We start from the raw sequence: 25000 nt of genomic DNA, 5'->3' as shown, positions 1-25000 counted from the left end.
GGGGAAGCTGCCTCCAGGGATCTCGCAGCTTTGGCTGATGATCGGAGGCCACCCCTGCAGGCTCTCTTGCTCATCTCTTGCCAGACAGTGGAGACCAGGTGACTCAGCTGCTCAGGGTCATCGTGTCCACCACCTGCTCCAGCTTGCTCCGGAGCCGCTGCCGCCGAGCCTGCTCATCCTTCTCCAAAGCTGTCAGGATCTGTGGAGGCCAGTGGGGGAATTAGCGGGCTTGGCCGGGGCCACCACTCATGTGGGACCAGTACATCAATGCTTGGAGGGTTGTACACAATAGGCGTGTGACATGGCCATGGCCAGCAAGGGTTCTGGAGCAGATGCCCAATTCTATCCCTTCCATTCCCAGGTAAGAGACCTGGGTTTTCAGCCTGGAACCCCAGAACCCCAGTGGGAAGGATGAGTACCCCTGGTCACTATTCCTAATCTCAACCCCCAAAACACCAGCCTCAAATTAGGGCTCTGGTCATAGCCAGCCCTTCATGTCCGTTCTCCTTGGTGCAGTTCCCCATCTACTGATGGGAGCAGGGCCTGGCCACCCAGGGTGCGGATGTGCTGCCACCCTCTGGAAGACCCCTCTATACTGCAACTCAGCCTGCTGCTTCCAGCCCCCCAGGAAACAGGGGCACCTCAAGCTCACACTCTCAGTTCCTGCTGGCACATCAGCCCCCTGGTATATGTCCACACTGCCATCTTGCTCCACCCCATGACCTCAGTCTCTTTGCACCCCTTTATAGTGGAGCTCCTCAGAGAACCTCTAGATGGCTTTAAAGTCCCCAACCCCCAGGCAGTGTCACCAGGTCACCCAAGATCACCCTTCTTGGCCCCAGGGTATGGCCCATTCCCTTCCTGCTCTGGACTCACCTCCAGGGCCGCCTCCTCCAATCTCTGCTAAAGGCCCTCTGTTCAATGCTAACCCCTACAACCTGACGCTGGAACCCAAGTCTCTCCTGAGTCCTAGTTCCACTCCCATTAAAGTCTAAGGCAGACTTCTCGAACTTCCTCACCATCCGTTTCTTACTCAGCCTCAAGTCTGGAGTCACACCCCATAGCTAGTTGGATCAGCAAGTCCTGGCCCTTCCCACACACGACCCAATACCACAGCTACGGCCCCTAGGCGGTCCCTGCCTCCCCCGCCCTGGGTACCCAAAAGTCAGATCATCATTCAAGGCCTACACACTCAGTGACAGGCCCTTTGCTTCAACCTCGCCTCCCCTTCCACCTGGCATGGCTCTAATTTAATGTTGTGGCCTCCACAGTCCTGCAGCTGGGCCCACTCTGGGCTCAGAACCTTGGCAGTGGCCATGCCTGTGCCTGTCCTGCCTCTCTGGCCCTGTGTGCCCAATTTAGCCCATGAGTCAGTCCCCCTTCCTTAGACGTCTCAGGGAGCCCCAGCTCTGTGCAAACAGATGGCAAGGAGGCCTCCTAAGGTCTTACTCCAGGTCAGCAGAAAAGACATTAAAGAAGGAAGGGTCTGCTGCCCTATCCTGAAGATGATCAACCACATAATGGGCCTTCAGGGAATAGCCACTCACTAACCCATGTTCTCCACCTCAGGAAGCCACTGACATCTGCTCCCCAACACCCCCTACTCTGAAAGCAGGCTCCCTGACCTGCTGCAACCCAGCCCGACGACCCTGCTAGGCCTGGTGGGCAGTCACAACAGCACTAAATGCCTGTCCCAGCAAGTGAGGTGGCCAGTGGGGGTACAGAGCAGAGAAGGCAGGCTCCTGGCCAGCCTAGAGGCCTGGGGAGAAGCGGGTAGAGGCGGGTGGAGGTGACAGAAGGGCCCCAGAGAGGGAGCCCTGTTTGGCAAGGTCTGGTGTGAGGCTGAGCAGGGCTATGTGTAACAGGCCTGGGGTGAGGCCAGTGGCCAGTGTGTGTGCTCACCTCGTCCTTGTACTTGGTGATATAGGAGTAGATCTCATGCAAGGCGCTCATGCTATTGAACTGGCTCAGGTGTAGCCGCGACTGCTCGGCCAGGTATGCACTCATATCCTGGTCGCTGATGGCAGGCATCTTGGCAATGTCAGCATAGTACCTGCAGGCATACAGCAGGTCGGGGATGTGAGCTGAGTCCTGGTCCTCAGCCCGCCGCCTACCTGCTGCATGCTCGCCTCACCTTTCCACCCAGCTCTTATAGTTGGGGATGTCCTTGGCGTAGAGCAGCTTGTTGGAGGGTGAGTCCTTGCCCAGCTTGTGCTCGGACGTGGAACAGGAGTCCATGAATGTCTGGGCCACCACCGACAGGCAGGCATCTGTGATACTGCTCTTGTGGATGTCAAACACGAACTGTGGGTTCTTGATCACGTTCACCCAGAAACGCAGGGGCAGGCTGTGGGCGGGCAGGCCAGATGCATGATCAGACACGGCTGTAGTACCCCTTCCAGACAGCACAGGAAAGGGGCCAGTCAGCAGCCTCATAGCTTGCTTGGTACCAGCATTCACAGTGGCCATGAATTTCCTGAGGAAACTGAGACCCAGATAGGGGTGTCTCCTGCCACTCACACTCCTGGAAGGCAGTCCCTCCCCATGATCACATGCTTAGATGCACACTTACACACAGTTACACCCCTGCGTTTGCCCAGGAAGGGCTCTAGGAGACACATCCCCATAGACAGCTGACCTCTGTGCCCAAAATGACGCTCCTAAGACAGCCATCAACTGGGTTATCTAATAGCCACGAGCCACATGTAGCTGTTTAAATTGAAATTAAATAAAGTTAATTCAGAGTCTTAGCTGAAGTAGTCACGTGTCAAATGCTCAGTAGCCACACATGGCCAGCGGCCACTACTCTCGACAGCACAGATCAAGAACATTCTGTCATTGCAGAGAATTCTGCACAGTGCTGACCTAGATGATGCTGGTTCCTCTGCTGCATCCGTGGAACCCCTTCAAGGCCCACAGGCAGCACAGGTGAAGCTAGAGGCCCAGAGCTGGTAGCATTTAGTGGCAGCATTTAGAGGCCAGAGTGCTGGGAAGGGTGAGACTACCATGGGACCAGGAACAAAGAAGAAAGAGGCACAGGAAGTTCTCTGAAGATGGGCATGTAGTCAGGCTCAGGGAGAGAAAGCCAGACTGGGCAGCAGCTGCTAGTAGGCTGGATGCTGGTTACCTTGAGGGGTGAGAGTGTCAAAGTATTTGCTGTCACCACCACTGTCATGCTCATCACTGCCAATGGCTGGTATGAGCCTGGCCCACCAAGCCCATTTCTCACACCTGCGCATGCCATGCGCACCCAGGGACACACAAAGCACACGTGGGTGAAAACACACATGCACGCAGGCATGCATACACCCAGCTCCCAAAGGGAGTCCTCCAAGTTGAAGCAGAGGTCATGCCTAGACCTGGAACACAGGAGGCAGTGGATGCCTCCAGATGAGTGAGTTGGGAAGGCCCACCTAAAGAAGGGCTGACCACAGCAGGGAGACAGCGAATCCAGGCCAGCCATTCCCTTTGCCCATTAGAACAGGGCCTCCTGCAGTAACTCAGGCCCCGCCTTGCCTGGCTGTGCCCCAGTGCCTCACCTGGCCCCACTACCACGTCCCCCCCACTCCCCCATAGGTACCAGTTGCTCTTCCAGGTGTGGCGCACATCCGAGTCATGTATTTGGTGCTGGTCAGCTTGCTCGTCCAGGAAGTCGAACATATACTTGATGGCCAGCGGCAGGGCCGAGCCTCGGTGTGCTGTGCTAAAGATGGTCTCAAACAGGTCATCCACAAACTTCTGCAGCGTGCCCTGCAAATAGGAGAGGTTACAGAGACCCAAGGCACCACTGGCAGCCCCTCACCTCCTGGGTGACCTGGGCAGCCGAATGTGCCACCCCCACATCCTTGCCGCCTGCCCACCCAGGCCTACCTTGGTGGCCAGCAGCCGTGTCAGGTAGATCTCCGAGACCATCTTGCTGCCGCGGTCACCCTCACGCTGGTCTAGGTGGTCGTGGTTCTTCACCAGGTGCCATAGCTTGGTGCCGCTCTCCAGATCAGGTGTGATCATGGGTGTGCGCGAGCGCAGGCTGTCAGGACTACTGGCCGTGCGCAGCATGCTCTCTGCAGGCACCATGCCATCAGCTGGCAGGCCTACTGCATCCAGCACCCACACCTCACCCTGGCCCTGGCTAGGAGGCCGTGGGCTAGCAGCTCCTCTATCTGACCCTCAGTTTCCATATCTGAAAACTGGGGTCTTCAGTCCACCTTGCTGGGTGGGAGGGGACAGAAGGGAACACACTATGTGTGGGTGTGCCTGTAGGGAGAAAGGTGCAGCCTCCAAATTAGAGGAAAGGCCAAGTATCCAAGTGACAGGCCGTGATGTGGCCCCTCCCAGCCTTTGCATGGCCCTGCTGCAAAAGGGCCCAGGGGAGGCATCCTGCCCAGGTCAGTGAGCCATGCCCGCTGCCCCCAACTGGCTCCTCACCATATCTGCTGAGGGACTTGGTGAAAGTGGACGAGTTGGAGATGTTGTAGGCAGATGTCTGCTTAGGCACCAGCGCCACTGAGGACCCATCTGTCACCTGTGGGCAGAGGGTTGGGAGATGCATAACCTATTACTGGGAGCCCTAGTGATAGCCCCAGCCCTTCTGGGTATGATGCCTGGAGGCCAGTCACCTCACCACTCAGTTCCTCACTGGTGCACCTCCAAGGCTATTAAGACAACCAGATGGGTCAAGTGCAGGGCCCAGGAAGGATACACCCGTTCCCTTTTCTCTCTGACATTTGTCATCCACCAATAGCCAGGCCTGGACACCAGCTTCTGCACTGCCCTGGAGCTCTGAGGAAACAGGCTGGGCCATGGCCAGAGGGTGGGAAGTCTGGGGTCACCTGATAGTGAGCCAGCGTGTTCAGCCTCTTCCAGTCATTGTCGATCTTGGTGGTGACATCTTCATCCTGTAGGATGATGCGTGCCATGCGACCCTGGCGCCACTCTGAAGGGAAGGGGAGCACTGAGGGTTCGGACCATAGGCAGGTGCCTCTGCTGCCCCCTCCTTTCTTGGTCTCACCTCTCAGCCCCAAGGAGCACAGGCATCCTGGGGGTACTTGGTGCAGGGCCTTCAACAGCAGAATAATTAAGGGACAAGGCTACCCTCCCTCTGAGCAGCTCTCATCCTTGCTCAGAGCAAGAAGCATATGCCCCTGCAGTTAAGCCCTGTGACCTGCTACAGCAGCTGCCCCACCCCAGGCAGCCCAAACCCCGTGTAACGCCCTGCCTTCAAGTTCTAGGAAGCTCTTCCAACTCCTCAGCCTGGCATTTGAGGCCTCCATGGTGGCCCCCTCCAGCTCTCTAGCCAAACCTACCATAGGACTCTCCGGCTCTAGACCTACTATGCTTCCTCTGGCCCTCCCTAGCTCTATGGGTACCCCCACCTGCCTGGGTCATGAGCCACAGCACCGTCTCCAATGGCCCATCCTCCTCCTAGAGTACATGAGAACTCCAACTCCAGCTTCTCCCCTGGACAGGGCGGCTCCTAAGCATGCTCCCTGATTCCATTCTCTACTCCAACCTGGCTCGCCCACATCCAGAGCACAGCCCAGATCACATCCCTTCCCTCAAGCCCTCCTCAACATACCCCCTGCCACATGGCCTCCAGAAACCTCCACCAGAGCTCAGTGGCAGGCCTGGACCAGGAGACTCTGCTTGGACTTCTCTAGCTAAGCCCATTACCTGTGGCCCCCCAGAAATGTCCGCTGGTGCTGCCCCTTTCCTGGGCTACATACCTGGGCATGGGCACTGCCCAGAGCTCCAGCACAGCCATGCTACCGTGAGAGCCTCTCTCATGCTCACCTAGGTCCATGTCCCCAGCCTTGGGCCGCTGGGAGTAGGGTACGCCCTTGTACACAGCATCTAGCAGCTTCTCCTTGACCTGCGTCACCGTGTCGCAGTTCAGTCCCTTCACCGGAACCTCAGGTGCGTTCTCATTCTCAGGGTTCACACAGTTCAGGGTCTGGGGGTGGGGAGGGGTGCAGCATCAGCCCCCACCTCTCACTTGTCAGGTGTCAGGTACACGGGAGAGTGTGAAGGGGGCAGGGCAGGATGCTGGCCCGTGCTCACCAGTGTCTTGTAGTCAATCTGCTGCCGGATGAGCTTGTCCTCGCTCAGGGAGTAGCGGGCCTCACCCGTGATGGCGTCAATGGGGCCCTTCTCCATCTGCTGCTTGATGGCGCAGTACAGCATGAACAGCGGCTCCCCCGCGCACTCCTGTGGCCGTAGCAGGTGGGTGGGCGTTAGGTGGCAGCCAGGACCGCCAGGGGCTTCCACTCCTGCCCACCTACTCCCACCCTTCCAGGGCCTCTGCACCTTTCCCACAAGGAGAAAATGAGTAATATTTCCAAATTCTTTTAAGGAGGCAAGTTCTACTTCCTGGTTGCAGAGCCCAACAAAGACTATGCAAGTGAATAAATAAGTTAAACAGACCCATGGCTCCTATGAATGTTGATGTGAAAAATCCCAATGAGATTTGCTAAGGCAAGAAGAGCTGGGAGTATATCAGAGGAGAACACGAGGTGGCCAAGCGGGGTTAAGGGGGCAGGGCAGGATGCTGGCCCGTGCTCCCCAGTGGCTTGTAGTCAATCTGCTGCCGGATGAGCTTGTCCTCGCTCAGGGAGTAGCGGGCCTCACCCGTGATGGCGTCAATGGGGCCCTTCTCCATCTGCTGCTTGATGGCGCAGTACAGCATGAACAGCGGCTCCCCCGCGCACTCCTGTGGCCGTAGCAGGTGGGTGGGCGTTAGGTGGCAGCCAGGACCGCCAGGGGCTTCCACTCCTGCCCACCTACTCCCACCCTTCCAGGGCCTCTGCACCTCTCCCACAAGGAGAAAATGAGTAATATTTCCAAATTCTTTTAAGGAGGCAAGTTCTACTTCCTGGTTGCAGAGCCCAACAAAGACTATGCAAGTGAATAAATAAGTTAAACAGACCCATGGCTCCTATGAATGTTGATGTGAAAAATCCCAATGAGATTTGCTAAGGCAAGAAGAGCTGGGAGTATATCAGAGGAGAACACGAGGTGGCCAAGCGGGGTTTATGCCAACAAAGACCAAAGCCCTGAAATCTTCCCAGCTCGGGCCTCAGCAGGCCTACTGCCCTAGTCCCCAGCTGACTCCCCAGCATCCCACTTGCCAGAGACTGACCGAGGTACGAGCACTGCACTGTGGAAGAACCTCCGGGCTGTGGTCCCACCCCCATAGCATGGGTGAACTGTGAGCCATAAACCCTAGGCATGACCTCGATCTGGTGGTTGTCAGGGCCCACCCAACTGGGACCCCCGCCCCTGCAGACAGAAGGCTGCTCCCCGCAATTACTCGAGGTGCAGAGGTACCAATCCAGGGCAGCTCTTCAGCACTGAAGGGTATAGGAATCAAGTCAAGGCCATGGAGTGGTCCCTGGGCACTCGGTGAAGGTCTGCTCTGTCCATGCTCTCAACCGCTGCTCCCAACACTACAGCCACAAAAGCTGCCTCCTGTTCCTCCAACCACTTAGTATCTCACTTCAGGGCCTTGGCACCTGCTGTCCCTAGAAAAATCTCTCTCTCAGGTCATCACTGGCCCTTCCAGACTCCACCCAATGTCCCTTCTCAGAAAGGCTCTCCATGACCACTAGGTCAAAGCTGCTAGCCCGCATCGCAATCAGGGCCCTGCTACAATCCCTGGTTCCTGTCGTTCTCTTTGCCGCCATCTACCCACCGGAGTGAAATCTGCCGGGGGGCCAAGACATGGTTGGCTCATCCACATCATCTCTCAACACCCATCACAGAGCCTGTGCATGTGCAAGGCTCCAGACACTGCTGAACAACAAATGCCATGAATGGAAAGAGGCTCATGTCCTTACATCAAAGTGAAGAAAGTCGACGTCAGAGCTGGCCAGTCCTATCTGCCCCAGGACTGCTCACAACTGCAGGCGCCATGCCTCAGGGGGCCAGGATTGCTGCATCCCCTGCACAGGCGAGGCCCCACCTAAGCGTGGGCACAGGGTCCTTTGTCGCCTTGGCTGCCTGATAGAGTTCAAGTGTGCCCCAAGCAGGCAGCATGCTGGCCTCTCCCCCGTGCCCCTGGCACAGAAACAGGAGCTTTGCCCAATAACCAGTTGCCATGGGCACCTTGTTAGCATCTACAATAATTAAAGAGACAGCCCAAGACTCTCCAACAACATGTCTCCAGAATTGGGGGTGGATGGCTCAGTCCTTTATACTCATTTCTGTGCTGTTTAGATGTGCTAAAATGAGCATGGATGACTTTTTTAGTTAAATTTTTTTGTTTGTTTCTAAAGACAGCAATGAATTAAAGGGATTTGGGTTGTTTAAAAACAGTGTGTGGCGGTCTAAAAAGAAGTGAAAGAAGCCAATCTGAAAAGGCTACAACTGAATGATTCCAACTACCAGACATTCTGGAAAAGGCAAAACTGTAGACACAATAACATATCAGCGGTTGCCAGGGGTTAGAGGGAAAATGGGGTGAACAAGTGGAGCCCAGGGGACTTTTAGGACAGTGAAACTTCTCTCTGATATTGTAATGGTAGGTCCATGTCATTATACATTTGTCCAAATGCACAGAATGTTCAACACCAAGAGTGAATCTCACATAAACTATGGACTTTGGGAGATAATGTTATGTCAGCGTAGGTTCATCGATTGCAACCGATATACCACTCTGGTGGGGGATGTAATAATGGGGAGGATATAAGGGGGTACGAGGTATATGGAAAATCTCTAACTGCTGTTCGATTTTGCTGTGAATCTAAAACTGCTCTAAAAATGGCAGCTCTCACTCAGCCACTCTGCCTGCGAAATCCTGCACCAGCTATACTTACTCCATTTCCTGCAGCTTGACCCTCCACTCAGCCTTACACAGAATACAGCCCAACCCAGGTCCTCAAACTGGGTTTGTCAAGCTGAGTTTCTCAGCCTGTGAGACTCAGGAGCAGACAGAGGTAGATACAGATAAGACAGCTCAGACCCAGCAGTCGTGTTCTCTAAACCTTGCTTCTACTGGCTTTCTGAGTGCAATTTAACGAGCATGTAAATATGTCACACACAGTCTCACAAAAACTTACAGGAAATGCCCAACTTCATGTTATTGGCTCCCAGCTCTGCACAACGAGAACCCCAGCATTTACTGGACACTCTCCAGGGGCCTGGATTCTGGGATTGCTGAACCACCTCCAGTGGCAGCACTCCTCCGATGAGCCCCACCACAGTCCACCTCCCATGCCCCACACTGGACCTCATGCCCACCTCAGGGCTGTTACTCCCTCTGCCTGGCTAACTCCGTCCTTTCCTTCATGCCCTTATTCAAACCTCACCCACCCTCTCAATATCCACATCTTTCTCACATATCCTAATTCCCATTTGTCCTCTCTCTCCCCAGCCAGGCAGGACTCTCCTCTGGGCATCTTTAAGCCAAGGGAGCCTGGGCCCAGCAGCATTCTTCATGAAGGGCTGAAGGTCCCATAGGCTTTCCCTGATTCAGTAAGGACACAGGAAGCAGAGATCCACAGCTAAGAAGCAACCACAGGGAGATTCAGACCCACCCTCAGCCACTTAGGCTCCACTGCCCATCACCATGTCTGTCCACAGAGCATCTACTAAAGTCAGAGGTCAGGGGGCCCTGCCACTGCCACAATGAGAGAACATCTGCCAAGCTTTCAGATTTCAAGGGAAACCATACAGTAGTGTCTAAACGATCTCCCATTTTCGAAGTGCAGGTGACTAGTCCAACTTCTTACGTATGGCCCAAACAGGATCCACCTGGACTCATATCTATCCTGAAACTGCAATTTGTACTCTCTGGTCCCTACCCCATTCTGAGGACAGCCACAAGTCTCCAGGGCCCATCTTCTGGGGATGACGGGCTTCCCCCATCCTGAGCAGGTGCTTGTTTGTGCAAGCCTTCCTTACAAGGGTCAATAGGAGCCCCAAGATGCCTCCCCACGGTAACTCAACACTGGGTGCTAGACACACAGAGGTCCCCACTCAGAGTTCTCCTCCATCCTTAGCTCCAGGCCATGGGCACAGTGCAGAAACCTATATATGTATCTAACGTCTAGCTCAGCTGAACACTGGTCATGAAACCTGAGACAGCTTGCTTTACAGCTGGGGTGTCCATTCTTGCTGGGTGAAGCCTGGACAGCCTCAAGGAGAGTCAGGAAAGGGGCCAAGAGGTGCACATCCTGGGAGAGTCCACGCTGAGCCTCCAGCCTCCTCTGAGCCACTTTGGCCTTAGACTGCATATGTCCGTACATCTCTGATCTCCTGTTTCCCTTGTACCCGTCCATCTGCCCAACACCCCCTCAGCATCCTCTCCTCCCCAGCCCACCTACCTTGAGAAATTTGTACAAAAGGAAGGTGAACCAGTTGGTCAGCATCTTTTCTGCCACTGACTCGGTCCTGGAGACAGACATGGGCAGAAGTGACATAACTCCCACTGCCAGGCCTACCTACCATGACCACCCCACCCAGTTCCTGCAGCACTGAAGGTCAGGCCTTAAAAGGCACTCATGGGGGCTGGGTGGCTAGAGGGTTGCTGTGGACATCCCAGCCTTTGGCACTGGAACAGGTCTCTAAGAATGACTCAGGCCAAACACTGATGGCCCCAGACGAAGCATGCCCCAGAGTGGGCCCCATGCCCAACATGTCTGGTCACCACTATTAACATCTGGTCAGAGGAAGCTGAGGCTTCCCTTAGAACTGCAACAGCAGCGCCTCTGGGGCGGGTACCCAGCAGGGCCTCTGGCGTCTGCAGGTAGGAGGTGTGGGCTCACCGCCGTAACAGCAGCTTCGGGTGGTTCTTGCTTTCCAGGTTCTTCTCAATGAGGTCGGAGAGCAACTGCTTGAGCACTCCTGTGGCATACTCCATCTCACCCTGCAGTGCCGTCATGATGAGCGAGGCCACGTTCCCACGGTCACGCATGGAGAAGCTGCGCTGCGCTTCCAGCGTGCGGATGAAGGTCAGCAAGAAATGCTTTTTGGTCAGCAGCTGCCCAAACAGCGTCAGTGATTTCTCCACGTTGGCCTGCACCTGGTGAGAACAGGCGCCTGCTCAGACCCACACTGGGGCATCCAGCACTGTCACAAGAGGTAGGGGCTGGGAAGATCTTTTGGTCAAGGAGTTGTCCAGGTCAGGTGTACAAAGGTAGAGCAGGGACAGAGAATAGGCCTCTGAGGTGCATGACATGTCACCCTGACAAGTGTCCAGACCCCAACTGTCCTCAGCAGAATGGATGTAGCCTAGTATCTACCTGAGAAGCCCACTGCGGGCAGAGACCCTGGCATACCAGCATCAGTGAACTGCGGGCAGAGACCCTGGCATACCAGCATCAGTGAGAGGTGCAGAATGAGGGCCTGCTCCTGCCTCCCTCTCTGTGGCTGGAGAAGTGAGAAAAAGAAGTAGAATGCAGTCTGGCTCTAGGGCTTCTGCTCTCTCTATCTGTACCAAAGCTTATCAGGACAGGAGGTTCCCTAACAGGCAGACAGGTGACAGGTCCCAGGTAGAACACAGTAAGAGCTAAGAGAGCAGCTGGACCAACACAACAGATAGCAATAATCCCTAGGCCAAAGCCAGAGTGAGGGGAAAGTCCATTCAAGTTCAGCTTGAGAGGGAACATCCCACCAATGGAACTGTATGGCGAGCAGGCCCTCCACCATGCAAGGTATGCAGAGAAGGGATAACCTTAGGTAGATAGCATGACGCAGCCGACTTACAGAGTCCCTGGCTATTTCTAGCTGGGACCTGGGCTCCTGGACTGCTTTGGGGGACTCCCAGAGGATAGGGGAGCTAGCCTTCTTCCCCCTGGCAGGCTTGTGCCAATGTCTGTGGAAGAAAGCCCAGCTCTCCCAGGGCCTTCGTGCTGTGTCAGCCACGTGCTCCCACCCCAAATAGCCACAGAAACTCCAGCTAGGCACCCACACCTCCCAGCATACATGGCCCAGGCCCCTGCCCAGTAAAGCTTAGCATTGAGAACCACCCAGGAGATAGGCCAGGTGAGCTACAGGGGGTCCAATATGGACTAGAAGGTCCCACAAAATGAAGGCTGCCAGAAGGAGCCCAGCCACTGAGGTGGTTTGCTAGGATGAGGTCCCCCTGCCCCAGGCTCTCCTGCCCCAGGCCCCTGCCAGCCCTCCCTCTTTGCTTCCCAGCATCCCTCTCTACAGGCTTGGGCTATCCCTCAGACCCTCCAGCTGCCTGCCAGCACCCAAGGAGCCCTGAAGGCAGACAAGGAGTGAGCCCCAGCCAGCAGCAAACCTCCATCTCCTTGAGCACCGGGTGGTCTTCAATCCCAGGGAAGAGCACCCGCATGGCGTATGTCCTATAATCGAGGAAGGGGATGCCAGCGCCATCCAGGTCATTGGTCAGCTCGTGAATGTCCGTCTGAAGCTCTGCAAAGGCTGTGGCCAGACGAAGTATTAAGGCAGGTATCCCATTAGCCCCCAGAACCCCAACTCAGGTTGGCCTCAAACCTTCGTTCTACTGTTCACTGGTTGGGTGACCTGTTTTTGCCTCAGTTTCCTTAGCCCTAACAGAGGGATAAAAACCCCTCTGTCATAGGATTAGCCAAGACAAGAACAGAGGAGATACTGGGACCGGGTCCTGGCTGAGAATGGCCCCTGTACCTCAAACTGGAATTTTAGGGTAGAGTAACTAGGGGTGCTGACTCTTCCACCACCTAGGGGCTCCTGCTGCCCACCCTGACTCCCCTAGACTGAGCTGCCTGGGAAAAGAAGGGGTGTGGCCAGCTGTGGGAGGCAGAGGGAAGCAGGGTTCCAGGGGCTCAGGGGCTATGGGCTCTCCTCAAGCCCCTCAATCCTCCAAACTGACTACTGCCACATGCAAAATCAAGCTAGCCCTACACTACCTGCCCATTCCAGGCAGCTCTGCCTTTTTCAGAAACAAAGGTGGGCAGGGACAAGCCCTGATGGAATATTCCAGAACTGTGAGAAATCGATTCTGCAGCAGTCCAAGGGATGTGCTATCTGATCAGGAGCCAGAGGAGCGCTTGGCGGGCTCTGGGAGACGGCTGGCAGGTTTAATCAAGAGCCAGGCCTTCATCTCTTGGGCACGGCTGCCAGGAGTCTGGTTATCTCCACCTGGAGGCCCTGGAGTGCCCACCAGCTGCTGCACCTGTGCATGTGCTGGCAGATAAAAGCTTTGCATGCACCCACCTCAGCAGGCAGTCATCCTTACCCTGATAGAGGCCCCGAGCTGCAGAATTCCCTTCCTGGCCCCTGCATACCTGGCTGCATCCCATCATGACTGCCCAGTGGTCAGACAGGTTTATCTAGGACAGGGGCCTTCCAGGACAGGCAGGGACTAGGCAAATGGACCCCCTGGTCCCAGTAGAGTTAACAACCTGATGCCAGGCCTGTCATGGGCATGAGGCCATCACGCAGTGGTCCAAATCCCACCCTATCACTTAGCTCTCTTTCCTCATCCAAAAATGGAAATACTGCTGGTGTCTGCCTTCTAGAGCCGTGAGCAATCACTAGTTAATATCTGCAGAACGCTCAAGGGCATGCCTGGCATCTCAAAAACATCCCATAACTGTCAATTTTCATCAGTGCCGCTCTGTTCACCACTCATAAAGCCCCAGATACTCAGATGAGGCTCCAAGAGGCACACAGAGAGCCCAGAACCATGAGTAGGTGAGGGCTACCCCAGGAAGATCTGACACTGGGGACCTTGCCCTGAGATGCCATCTCACACCCAGCCAGGGAAGCCAACCACCATGGGCCAAGACTGCTGTCTGCTGCCTAAAGCCCACAGGCATGCATGGCAGCTGAACCCAACACTCAGGTGGACATGGCTGTCCACGGCCCACAGCCCCAGCCCCAGCCCCAGCACCCTGATGCCAGCACTCAGGCCCACACACCCAGCCAAGAGAGGTGCCCTCAGCTCTGCCAGGGATAAGCTGGGCCTTGGGAACACTGGCTTTCCTGAGGCACAACAGGCAGAGACAGGCAACCCTTAGGCATGCCCTCTATTACAGCTTGGAGTCCACTACTCTGGCTCTTCCCACTGACCCCCTAACCCATTGCTCACCCATTTCTAGCATCTGTGGCCCCTGCCTGCCAGAACCCATCCCACTCTCTGGACTACCCCCTTGGGGTCCACCTACTCTCCCATCAGGGGCTTCAGGGGCACAGGGCATGTGATAAGGTGTGACATCGGAGACAGGCCAGAGTTGGGTGCAGTGGGGAAGCTGAGCTCACCCACCATGGCCATCTTGTCATCACAAAGAGAAAGGAACCCCAGGATGAAGAAATTTCTGAAGATGGAGCCAACAGAGCTTCTATTCTGGAAGGCAGCACATGCTGCACTTTCCCAGCAGAAGCCATTCTGAGCTGATTTCTGCCATTCACACACCAAGGTGATGATGGACACATGCCCTATCTTATGAGGATGGGTTGCAACCTGACTTTCTGAGACAGGGCTTGTCCAGGCCAGCCCAGGCCAGGGTCTGCATGTGCTGAAGGATGAAGAGGCCCCACTCCTCAGCAACACGCCCAGCCACATGCACAGAGCCACCACCACACTAACACATATATGCATACTGTACTGCCCTACAGGCTCTGCAAGGCCATCTGGATACCACTCATGACACCCAGTGAAGTAGGCACCAGCATTATGCCCATCCTACAGATGAGGAACTGAGGCACAAAGAGTTTACATGTCTGTCTAAGGAACTACAGCCAAGCTGGGGCACAGATGCAACTCTCTGGCTAGAGTCTGTGTCATAAGCAGCACCCCACAGAAGCCATACTTGTCCCAGGGCCCCTGAGCCCCAAGCACCAGTCAGGCACCAGCCTGCCTCCCTGGGACCAAGCCTAACACAGCAAGGCCATCGGGAATGTTGTAAACTGAGTGGAGTCAGCAGGCTGGATGGGAACTGGCTCAGAGGTAGCAGCACCCCCAGCAAGCCCCGCAGCCCTGGCACCCTCCATGTCCCCCATGCCCACAGCCCTGACATACCTTCCTTGCACTCGAGAGCCACTCGGGACTCCAGGTTGTCCATCTGGAGCTGCAGCCGCTTGAGAGTGCGGTCAGCATCGCGTGACTTGCGCTTATAGGCAATGAGCACGGCCACAATGACCAGCAACAGGAGGCCCCCACCGCCGCCAATGCCCACGATGGCAGGCAGAGTCAGCAGGCTGTCTGAGTACACCTGCAGCATGCCTGGCGAGAACTCAAAGCCACCGGCTCGCACCTGGGGTGGGAGTGGGGAGGGTACAGGCTGCTCAGGAGGTACCATGCCCACTCAGCACCCACTGGCCCCACAGCCCTCGAGTACCTGACCCTGGCCTAGAGTACTCAGTGGGAGTGTAGAGGCTGGAGACCCAGGGTAGGCAGCAGGCCCACTAGGGGGCACAAAGGCGGGGCAAGTGCCAAATTGGAGCTTGCACTGGAGCTGTGCTCCCTCTGGGCTGGAGGCCAGTCTGGGGCTCAGTCACAAAGCTGGGATGCCCGGGATGGGGCTGGGTCAGTAGGTCAAAGGCAGGAGGAACCCAGAAGACCAGAGCTGGGACCGGGACACAGATGGCCTAGCCATGGACGCACCGTAACTTTGTGTTGCCCCGTAAGATTGGGTGACTCGCAGAGCAGCTGTGTCTCTGACACAGTAAGGGCGCAGGGCGTGGAGCCGATCAGCACCGTGTAGTTGAGCCTTGAGTTGCCAGGTGCTGGTGGTAGGAGGTTCCGGCCCTGTAAGGGTGAGGGTGAGCCAGAGAGCCCCATTGGCCCCTGCTTACATCCTACCCCCACCGCACCACAACCCCACTCACACCTCCACCCAATGACTGAGGCCTACCTTGAGGATGAGCGGGGAGCTGGGCTTCAGCTCTAGGAGGCCCGTAGGGCTGAGCGGCTCCAGCACAGGGTCAGGGAAGTACAGAAAGGAGGAGGTGTTGAGGACAAGCAGAGCACGCACGTCATCCATGACAAAGCCCAGCTCGTCAGGCCGCTCCCCCAGCTCAGGTGGGCTGCGGGTGGGGTTGTCCACTGAAGGAGCCCGGCACACCATGGTGGTGTCGTTGTACACCTGGCAGCTCTGGGGACACAGATTCGAAGACGCTGGGCCGACTGCTCCTTGCATGGAGTCAGGCCCCTTGAGGGGCTACAGCCAAGCATGCATACCCAGCAGCCAGAGCTGGCTTCCTTCCCCAGGGCCTCCAAGCACAGCCACAGCTTTGGTGGCTTGAGCTGCATAGGAAGGGGGAGGGGGAGTGGTGGGCAGGCGAGGACTCACATTCTCCCTCTCAACGCCTCCATACTTGGCCCGGATTCGGGGTTCTCGGACGGTGGCCAGGTTGGTTCCTGTGACTGTTAGGAGGGTCCCTCCACTAGAAGATGAGGGGGTGGGAGGTCATGGAGCGAAGATCTGCCCCAGCCCGGCACAAACAGGTGGGGCCAGAAATGCCACCCGGCTTCCCAGAAGATGAAAGCAGGTTACGATCGCTCAGCCCCGAAACTCTGATTGCAGCAACCACATCTCAAAGTAGACAGGGATCCATCATCCTGAGAGCTGTGGGCTTGGATATCTTCGTTCATTTTTAAGAGTGCAGCACCACAGAGCTTAGAAGAATTTTTGTTTAACGTGATTTTCCAGGTTGCTGCAACCAGAGCACAGCAGTGACCACACCCTTAAACTCGGCTGTTTCTACTCCCACCCTCAGAGACAGACCTGGGCAGTAAAGGGAGGGTTTGGCCACCCCCTGCCCAGCCATGAACCAGGTACCACCAACAAAAATTCAACTGGTTTCTCCAAACAGACAAAAACTTGGTGGTGGGACCACACAATGAAGGAGGAAGAGGAGAGCCCAGTGTAGGAGCTCTGCCCTCGGCAACGTCACATGGGACAGAGGGGATCACTGGGGCTCAGGGCAGGTTGGGGCGGCCCCACCTGTTGATGCTCCACTCAGGGTCAATCTTCAGGATGGTAGGGTCCTCAGTATAGTTGTACTTCACCTCAGGGTTGGTGAGCTGAGCACGGTTGATGTTGATGATGATGGGGGCACTACCAGGGCTCTGTCCAGGGGGTGTCAGACACCGGATCTCCCGGGAATTCCTCCTGGAGGGGCCAGGTGGGACAGTGAGGATGCGGGTGCTGGAATTCACCTCCCAGGTGGACTAAACATCTAGGCTCCATCGTAAACAGGTGTATGGGCAAGCTACTCCCCAGGCCCGCCCACCTGTAAAACAGGGCTGCACCAGGACCTGCCGCCATGTGGCTAATGACTGTTATGGTCACTTTTCCATGAGCCCCTCCAAGGGGCCAGGTGGGCATCTGCCACCTTGGGCCCCAGGCTGGCACTCTCCTTCCACACTGCCCTGCTTGGGATTCAAGGCCCTGACTGACCCACCAGCAGAGGGCTGGACCCTGACTGCCACGTTCACTCCCCAGGTGACCTAGCCAGCAAGTATGCCCATGCCCAGGCTTGCTTGAGCCCAGCCTGGGCGGGCACCACGAGTAGGCCTGCTGGGTGGGAAGGGAGCTCACAGGGGTCTCAGCACAGCCTTGCAACAGCCTGGTCAGTTGCCCAGGGATGGCTGGCGGGACAGAGCCTTTGAGACCTTGATCTTCCCACCTGCTGTGGCACTGCTTCCACTCAGCCTGTGGTTTCCAGAGCTGGGAGAGCCAGAACACCAAGCTCACTGCCAACTCTGGCTACGCTGAGTGATGCACATGCCTCCCCCTCTATGTTGTCCCCTGATGTGAAATTGGGGCTAAGCCCAGGCCTGTGCTATGAGTAGGCAAAATGAGCTAGCCAGAGTGGCGGGACTGGGTCATCCCCAATGGGCAGCCAGCCAGTCACTGCCTGCACCTGGGTCCCCATTCCCTCAGCTCCTTCAGTATAGCTGTGAGGCCCTGCAGCCACCAGGCCAGCAAGCGCAGCAAGGCTGCAAACACCAATAATTAGTCTGATAACGCATAATTACCACACGAAAATATTTAAAGGGCCGCTCCATTATCATCCCTAATCTAAAATTATCTACTTCATGCCTCAGGGTTTTAAGATTTCCTTTCTCTCTCTTAAAAGTTTTTAAAAAATACTTATTATGTTCCCAAAAGATCCCTCCACCCCAGGACAAGGTGGTTGAGCCCAATCCTTGGGTCCGGGTCCTACCCACCTGCCTGCCCTACCCGCCTGCCCTTCCCCCTCAGAGGTAGTCTATCTTGATGATAATCTTCTCCGCCTCTGGTTTCCATAGTGATCACCCTGGCCAGGCTCTCCACACTCCCCTTGTTTCCCAGGCAACAAGAGGGGACATGCAGCCATCTGAACCAACCACCACCAGGGAAAGGTAGGCCACTCATGGGCCCCCTCTCCCCATTCATGTTCCTTACCAGGAAAAGGAGCAGGGCCGGCCACCAACAGACACAGCCACATCACTGCCTGCATTCAGGTGGCTGCCCTCGATGCCAATCCAGGTGCCCCCTGAAAGAGGCCCCCGGGCAGGGCTCACACGGTAGAAGGTTGGAGTCTACGGGAAGAAGGAACTTGCTGGAGCCCAGGAAAGACCTACCTGCCCCTTGGGCCAGAGGCCTGTTTGCATCTCCAGCTGTGCCCAGGCCTTGTGCTCACTGGCTCTCACACATGGCCCATAGGCAGGCCCCCAAAGACAAGAAGGAAGGGGAGGGGAGACCAGAAGCAGAGGTGTTACTGCACAGTGGGGCCCACAGGAGAATAAGAAGCCCCTCACTTGAGGTGGCCGTTAAGCAAGGCCAGCCCCTACAGATAGGCCTCACAGCTCCCTTAGGCCACCCAAGAGGAAAGGGCTCCGGGCCAAGAGGAGTGAGGCTTACCACAAATGTGAAGCGCTTGGGTGACAGGGCCCGGAAGTGGGGGGAGCAGTCCCGCACGCACACCTCTACCAGGGCATCGTGGGCCCGCACCGTGCTAGCATCCCCGATCTCACAGACGATCCTGCGGGGAACCAGGGGCCTCAATAGGCTGCAGGGTCCAGCCAGGTGTTAGGGCCTCCCCCACCCACCCTCGGCAGCACTCACTGCTCAGCACTGATGTACTCGCTCTCCACGGGGCTGCACAGCACCTTTCCCACACGCACACCCAGCCGCACGTCCTCGAAGCGCAGGCCCAGGTTCTCACCCATGATGGTGAGCCGTGTCCCTCCCTGCCGAGGGCCCGTCTCAGGGGACAGCTGCAGGGAGACGGAGGCTGGCAAAGGCCATCCCTGGCCAGGAAGGGCTACGAAGGGGAGGTAGCTGGGCAGTCAGAGCCACTCCCTCCCCTAGTGGCCCAGGAGATCCACCTACCTTAAGGATCTTAGGGTCTGCACAGCGGCTGCTGCCATGGTGGGCATGCATCCAGGAGGCAGGGGAGTCAGCAGGGCAGTGAGGGCGCAGGGAGCAGCGGCGCTCAGCCACGCACCAGCCGCACTCAAAGCGAGGGTCAGCTTTGAGGCAGAGGCCGCAGCTCTCCCGCAGGGCAGGACACTTGTAGAGGTGGGCTATGGGATGGGGAGAGACAGTCAGCTCAGCCCGCCCACAGCCCATCCCCGGGGGCTGCCCCACCTGGCTCACCCTGGATATTCTGAGGGTTATCGATGACAAAGTTGTTGTTCCACACCACTGACAGGTTCACAGGCAGGTCGCTGATGTCATTGCCCTCATAGGAGTACTATGGGCAGCAGACAGGGAGGTCAGACCACACAGCCCTAGGGGGCAGGTCAGGGCTTGTGTGCCCCTCTTGGCCACCTTTAGGACTGGCTGCTGGGAGCAAGCTTGGTGGGGGCAGGGTCTTGGGGCTCTGCCTGTCCAGACTGGTGTTTCCAATCTGGAGGCAGATACCCCAAAGAACAGCCTGCTTGCCAACCAACTTAAGGGACTAAGCTTCTCCTGTCACACCCAGCTCTCCTTCTGTGTCCCCCACCCTAGATCTTCCTTTCTGGTGGCCATGGTCCCCACTGTCGAGTCAAGCCTCTGTCCCCAGCAGCCTCATTAGTTGTACCCTCCAGGGTGACCTCCCCATTTGCCCCTGCAGTCAGCCCTACCAGGAAACCAGGACTTCCCAGCTGGATCCTTTAGACGGGTATCAGGGATGCTCTGTGAACCTCCATTTCTTTATCTGCCAAACAAGCTAAGTAATCCCCGTGCTGGGACTGCCCTGAGATGTGAGCTGTGTGAGCCCATGCCGGGCTGGGCTCAGAGACACTACCCTCCCTAGGAGCCCAGGACCAGCACTCCCAACTGTGCAGTCGAGGCCCTCCATTCCATCCCAGAGCAATTCATCATTATTCCACTTGCAGGAATTTAATTGGCTCCTATCACATTCTGATACTCCCTTTCCCTTTAAATGATAATTGTGGGCCCGGTAAGAGGGGAGGGCGGGAGGGGGCTAAGAGTGCAGAGAAAGGTGAAAGAGGCTTTGGGAATGGTAGAGAAATAAGGACGGAGAACGAGAGTGACAGACAGAAGCCAGAATGATTCAAGTGGAAGGCATGGCTAACAGAATCAGCGACACAGCGAGGACGAGAGAGAACTGAAAGCATGGGACAGGCAGGAAAGCGCAGGAAACTATAGGGCCAGTCAGCTGGCTGAACTGCCCCTGGGAGCTTGCTGTGGCCCCTGGACCCTAGCCCATCTTGCTAGGAAAGAGGAGAGGTGGGCCAAGGGGCTGCCACCACTGGCATTGGGCTAGACCCCTGACCTCAAGGCCTTTCCCCTGGGATTCTGGGGGTGGGGGCCAAACACAGGCCTTACAGAGGCACCACCAACCAATAGGGCCTTGGCCATACCAGGAAACCCACTGGTCTCCTGACTACATTCTTCCTGAACAGATGGGGAAACCAAGGCCTGCCAGAGATCACAGAGAAAGCCAGAAGAGGGCCTCAAGACCACCAACTCGGCACCATTACCCCACCCACCAGGGAAGGTTTTGGCTCTGCAAAGATTACTTTTGCTAAATTCACTGGAATTAACAAAAAGCTTTGAAAATGTCATCTTATTAGATTTAAGGCTCCAAATGTGGCTGCTTCTTGGTACTCGGGCAACACCCGCCTGCTAGATTGCAAACACACAGGTTGCTATGAGCAGTTTCTGCGTCTAGCCACAGAAAAATATAAAAAGATGAGTAACAGGGCACTGTTGCCCTGACCTTGGCCCTCCTAGAATCATTGGATGATGATGGCACATGGGCGTTTCCACATACCTCAACCTGGCCTCCTCACGCATGTCCCAAAGACCCCTCGCAAAGTCACATCTACAAATCCCACCACATCTAAGTTGCCCACTCCCACATCTGAGATGTGCTCCCTCCAAAGGTCTGAGTGGCTCTTGGCAGGGCCCCACCTGCACAACCAGGCACACCTGAGGGGTGTGGCACTTATAGTTAGTTCCCTGCACTTACCTGGGGAGCCCGATGTGCCTCTGAACACCTGCCTGCGTCCTGTGCTTTTGCTCATGAGCAGAAACCAGATCCTAAGGCTGTGAGGGTAGCCAGCCCAGTCTAGCAGAAGGGGTTCCCAGAAGCCCCCTGGTGGCTCCAACCTGCCTTACCGAAGAGTTCTGGCACTGCAGGCTGGAGCTGTTGAAGCGCAGGGCGGTGACGCGGGCTGGGCTTCCTGGGATGTGGAAGAGGCACTCATAGCCACGCTGGCCTGACTGTGGCTGCGGCAGGTTCCGGGCAGCCAGAGTGATGGGCTTCACCACACCCACTGGCACATAGATCTGGGTGGAGGGCAGGATCTGTGGGCAGTCCTAGAGGCGACAAGGCTTCATTTGAGCCCAGAGTTAGGGGCCGGTGAGCAGGGCGTACTCCACTGCGACCCAGGCTGCAATCTGGGCCCGCAGCCTGTGCTTTGGTACAAGCAACACTGTGCCCACTTTACACGCTGACAGACTGAGGACCTCAGAAAGAGCCAGCTGGGCTAGAGGCAAAAAGCCTGGGTTCTGCACTCCACCAGTCTGTGTGGCTGCATTCTGTGCCCTGGGACAGGCCCTATCCCCTCTGGGCCCAGAGTGCCCTGCCTAGTGTTCTAGGATCCCACAGATAGTCACCAAAGGGCTCCATCTGGCTCACAGCTGCAAAGGCCCTTAAGAAAAAAAAAAAAAAAGCAGCCAAGAGTGAGGCATAGGGGCTGTAAACTCAGCTGGGGACCCAGAGAGCATATAAAAATAGCCAGAGCCAGGCAGAAAAACAATCAGGCCCCCAGGGCCAGCATTTCAACAATAACTGATGCAACACCCCAGCTCCCTTGCAGCACACTGGCAACAGCCAAGGGAGGAAACAGCCCCATGGGCATGCCACTGAGCTGGGCTTTAAATAGAGATACTGAAAACAGGCCGTACTCCCCAAGGCCTGCAACAGCTCCCAATGCAGCACGGGCCTGGGCTTGGCTCTGGCTCTGAGGTTTTGGGGCCGAAGGAGGGAGCCCAGAGTTGGGTCTGACCCTTTGGGGATCACTGATGAGGCAGAGCTGGCAGGGCATGGCCCGCCAGCTTACCCTGGGTCCGCAGGATGCCCCCATTTCCACCAGGGAGAGGCAGGTGCTGGTGACGTGTATGGAGGGCCGCTGGCCCTGCACTCAGGGGCCCTTACCTACACCAGGACTCCCCTAGCCATTTGAAGGGATGCCTTGCCCAGGCCCCAAGCCCAGGGATCCTGAGGGATCCTCCAGTTGCCTCCCAGACTTTGGCTGCCCTTCCTGGGCTCCCTAGCAGCCCTGGCTCATTGTGGTCATCAGGACTGGTCTCACTGCCCTTGACTTCACACCTCTCCTCTGCATACACACTATCTCAGCTGCCTGGGAGGTCAGCACCACTGTCAGCCTTGGGGTGTAGGCTCTGTGTCCTGCTGACTAGTCTCTCTGTGGCTTAGTCTTGGCATTTGGGTGCCCCAGCCATGAAAACGGGTTGGCTCAGGGCTCTGACATTTCTTTCAGGCCGTGAGTGGCCGGAGAGCAGGCTGAGCTGGAAGAAAGATGAGCAATGTGGGCTCTTCTTTGAGGGGACCCACCTCCCCACATTCAAAGGGCTCTCAGTCTGGAAACTGGCTCAAGTCTGAGAAGTGAGTAAGGGACCACAACTCTGTTTATATGATTCAAGTTAGATCTTTATTCGCTTGATCTAGAACTCTTCCGCTTACGCAGATCAAGTAAGAATTTAGAAAACAGCCCTACTATTCCACTTCCAGGGACACCATGACCAAGGCCAGTCCTTCCTGGTAAGGAGGCCGCCGGGAGGAAAAGCACATGACTCTCTCATGGAAATGCCAGCCATCTCTTTCATTCCTGGAGAGGGCAGACCCAGCGTTCCTCGCAGAAAGTCCTGGCTGTTGGGTTCAGGCCACCTCAGAGTGAGTGCAACTCTGCTTCAGGGGCGCTCCCCGTGGGACTTCTGCTAGATCGTCCACCCAGCACTAGCTGCCTCTTCAATGCCCTTCCCTAACAGGCTCTGGTAGTTTCCACCTCAAACAACCCAAGCAAATATGAGAGACCAAGGACAAGGCAAGGAGTAGGGTTCTTGGGAACTCTTTCTCATGGCGTAGGGAATAAAGACACCATGGAGTGAGTAAGCTCCTGAGTGAAAGGTGGCTCCAGAGGAGTCAAACCAGAACCAGAGATGGTAAGGGGGGCCTGGGCTGGGAGCCAGAGTCCTTTCAAACAACGAAATTGGTTAAGTCTACGGATATGTTACACTCCCTAGATATGTCCCCATAAAATCTGGGACTATAGCTTAAGAGGAAGCATCTGTGGAATATATCCATTAGCCAATAACCCTCCCTGGACCCCATGATCGCGCCCAGCCCTACATGGGCAAACTCCTCAGGAAGGGTCTGCACTTGCTGCTCCACTTCTCCTGGCTGTCACAGCCCACAACAGCCCTTCGGAGGTCCCCAAAATCCCAGGGTCACTGCCCACCTCCAGGACACCTTTACTCAGCTCCTCACGCAGGTCACACTCTCAAAGAAGCCCACTGCCCACCCCCTATGCTGCAGGCTCTCACACCACCCACTCTCACGCTGTCACCCCTGGATGCCCATGGTCCCCGCCTGCTCTCAGCCTGCCCCACACTGCCATCTCGTCCCATGATGTGCTACAAAGGTCCAGAGGGTGATGGTGGGGGTGTTCAAGGGAGGCTGTGAGAAGAGGGGCCCATAGCATGGAGGCGGGGGCAGTGGATACTATATTTCCTCTGCTCCATACCTGTCCACAGAAGTCCAGACCATCTAAAGCCCCCAAGTGCCCCATAGCCAGGGGGACCCACACATGCCCTGTCCCAAAAGGCATGGTATCACTGCAAAGGAAAGGGCCCTGGTTTCAAGTCCTAGCTCTTTACCTCCAAGATGGACATGGGGACCCATGCCTATCCCCTCCCTACCTGGCAGGTCCCAGGTCAGCCCATACGGGTTGACTCTAAATAAAATCAGTGCCTTCCCTAGGCTCCAAATAATTATGACTTAATCACTATCAGTTACCACGCAGGACCTCAGATGGCTCCAGAAACTGACCAATTGCCCTGCAGGTCAGTCTAACATGTTCCCTTATCCCTATGGACTCAGCACCAGGCCTGCCCAACCAGACACCTCACGCCCCAGGCTCACATCACCCTGTGTGGACAGTAGCCTCCCCACATCATCCCCCAGGGAGGCCCATTGGTCTGCAGCCCCCAATCAGAGGCCTAGAGGCAGGGCTTAGTCTGAGGCTTCTCCATCTCCTCCAAAGGTCACAAAAGAGACCTAGTGAACACCAACAAATGCCATTGGCTGGCCGCAGGCCAAGACAGCCCTGAAGGATGTCCCCAACCTTACACACTTCTTGGCTGGCATCCCAGTCACCCACAAGAGCTCTCCCAGGCCGACCTGTGGGCGATATCCAGTTCTGCTATACCTCCAAAACCCTGCTCACCCCAGGATTGCCTTACCTCAGACACATTGACACGGCCCTCCAGGAAGGCACAGTCAGCAGCATTGTGTGTGCATACGTGGCGGTATTTGCACCAATGGCAGGGGAAAGAGCCATTGACACACGACAGGCAGCTGCAGGGAA

At 56.4% G+C, this 25000-nt stretch overlaps 1 protein-coding gene across 1 annotated transcript in view; it reads right to left on the bottom strand.

Annotated features, from left to right (window-relative positions):
* The window catches only part of PLXNA1 (plexin A1), a 45218-nt gene that overhangs the window by 1106 nt on the left and 19112 nt on the right, over positions 1-25000 (bottom strand). The window contains exons 8-31 of the mRNA XM_006911435.3: positions 24876-24990; positions 21510-21710; positions 19536-19632; positions 19269-19462; positions 19002-19153; positions 18798-18918; positions 18339-18475; positions 16893-17060; positions 16239-16332; positions 15801-16040; positions 15551-15694; positions 14966-15200; positions 12242-12384; positions 10761-11017; positions 10320-10386; positions 6058-6204; positions 5791-5950; positions 4830-4933; positions 4426-4522; positions 3871-4061; positions 3581-3750; positions 2135-2347; positions 1903-2053; positions 1-199 (exon numbers count right to left, since the gene is read on the bottom strand). The exon at positions 1-199 is cut by the window's left edge and continues 1106 nt beyond it. Coding sequence (XP_006911497.1) covers positions 104-199; positions 1903-2053; positions 2135-2347; positions 3581-3750; positions 3871-4061; positions 4426-4522; positions 4830-4933; positions 5791-5950; positions 6058-6204; positions 10320-10386; positions 10761-11017; positions 12242-12384; positions 14966-15200; positions 15551-15694; positions 15801-16040; positions 16239-16332; positions 16893-17060; positions 18339-18475; positions 18798-18918; positions 19002-19153; positions 19269-19462; positions 19536-19632; positions 21510-21710; positions 24876-24990 — 3694 coding nt within the window. The 3' untranslated portion in view covers positions 1-103. The remainder of the gene's footprint in view (positions 200-1902; positions 2054-2134; positions 2348-3580; positions 3751-3870; positions 4062-4425; positions 4523-4829; positions 4934-5790; positions 5951-6057; positions 6205-10319; positions 10387-10760; positions 11018-12241; positions 12385-14965; positions 15201-15550; positions 15695-15800; positions 16041-16238; positions 16333-16892; positions 17061-18338; positions 18476-18797; positions 18919-19001; positions 19154-19268; positions 19463-19535; positions 19633-21509; positions 21711-24875; positions 24991-25000) is intronic.

The sequence above is a fragment of the Pteropus alecto genome, unplaced genomic scaffold, assembly GCF_000325575.1.
Source record: "Pteropus alecto unplaced genomic scaffold, ASM32557v1 scaffold124, whole genome shotgun sequence".
Classification (NCBI taxonomy): Eukaryota; Metazoa; Chordata; class Mammalia; order Chiroptera; family Pteropodidae; genus Pteropus; species Pteropus alecto.
This window is presented reverse-complemented; position numbering and strand designations above follow the sequence as displayed.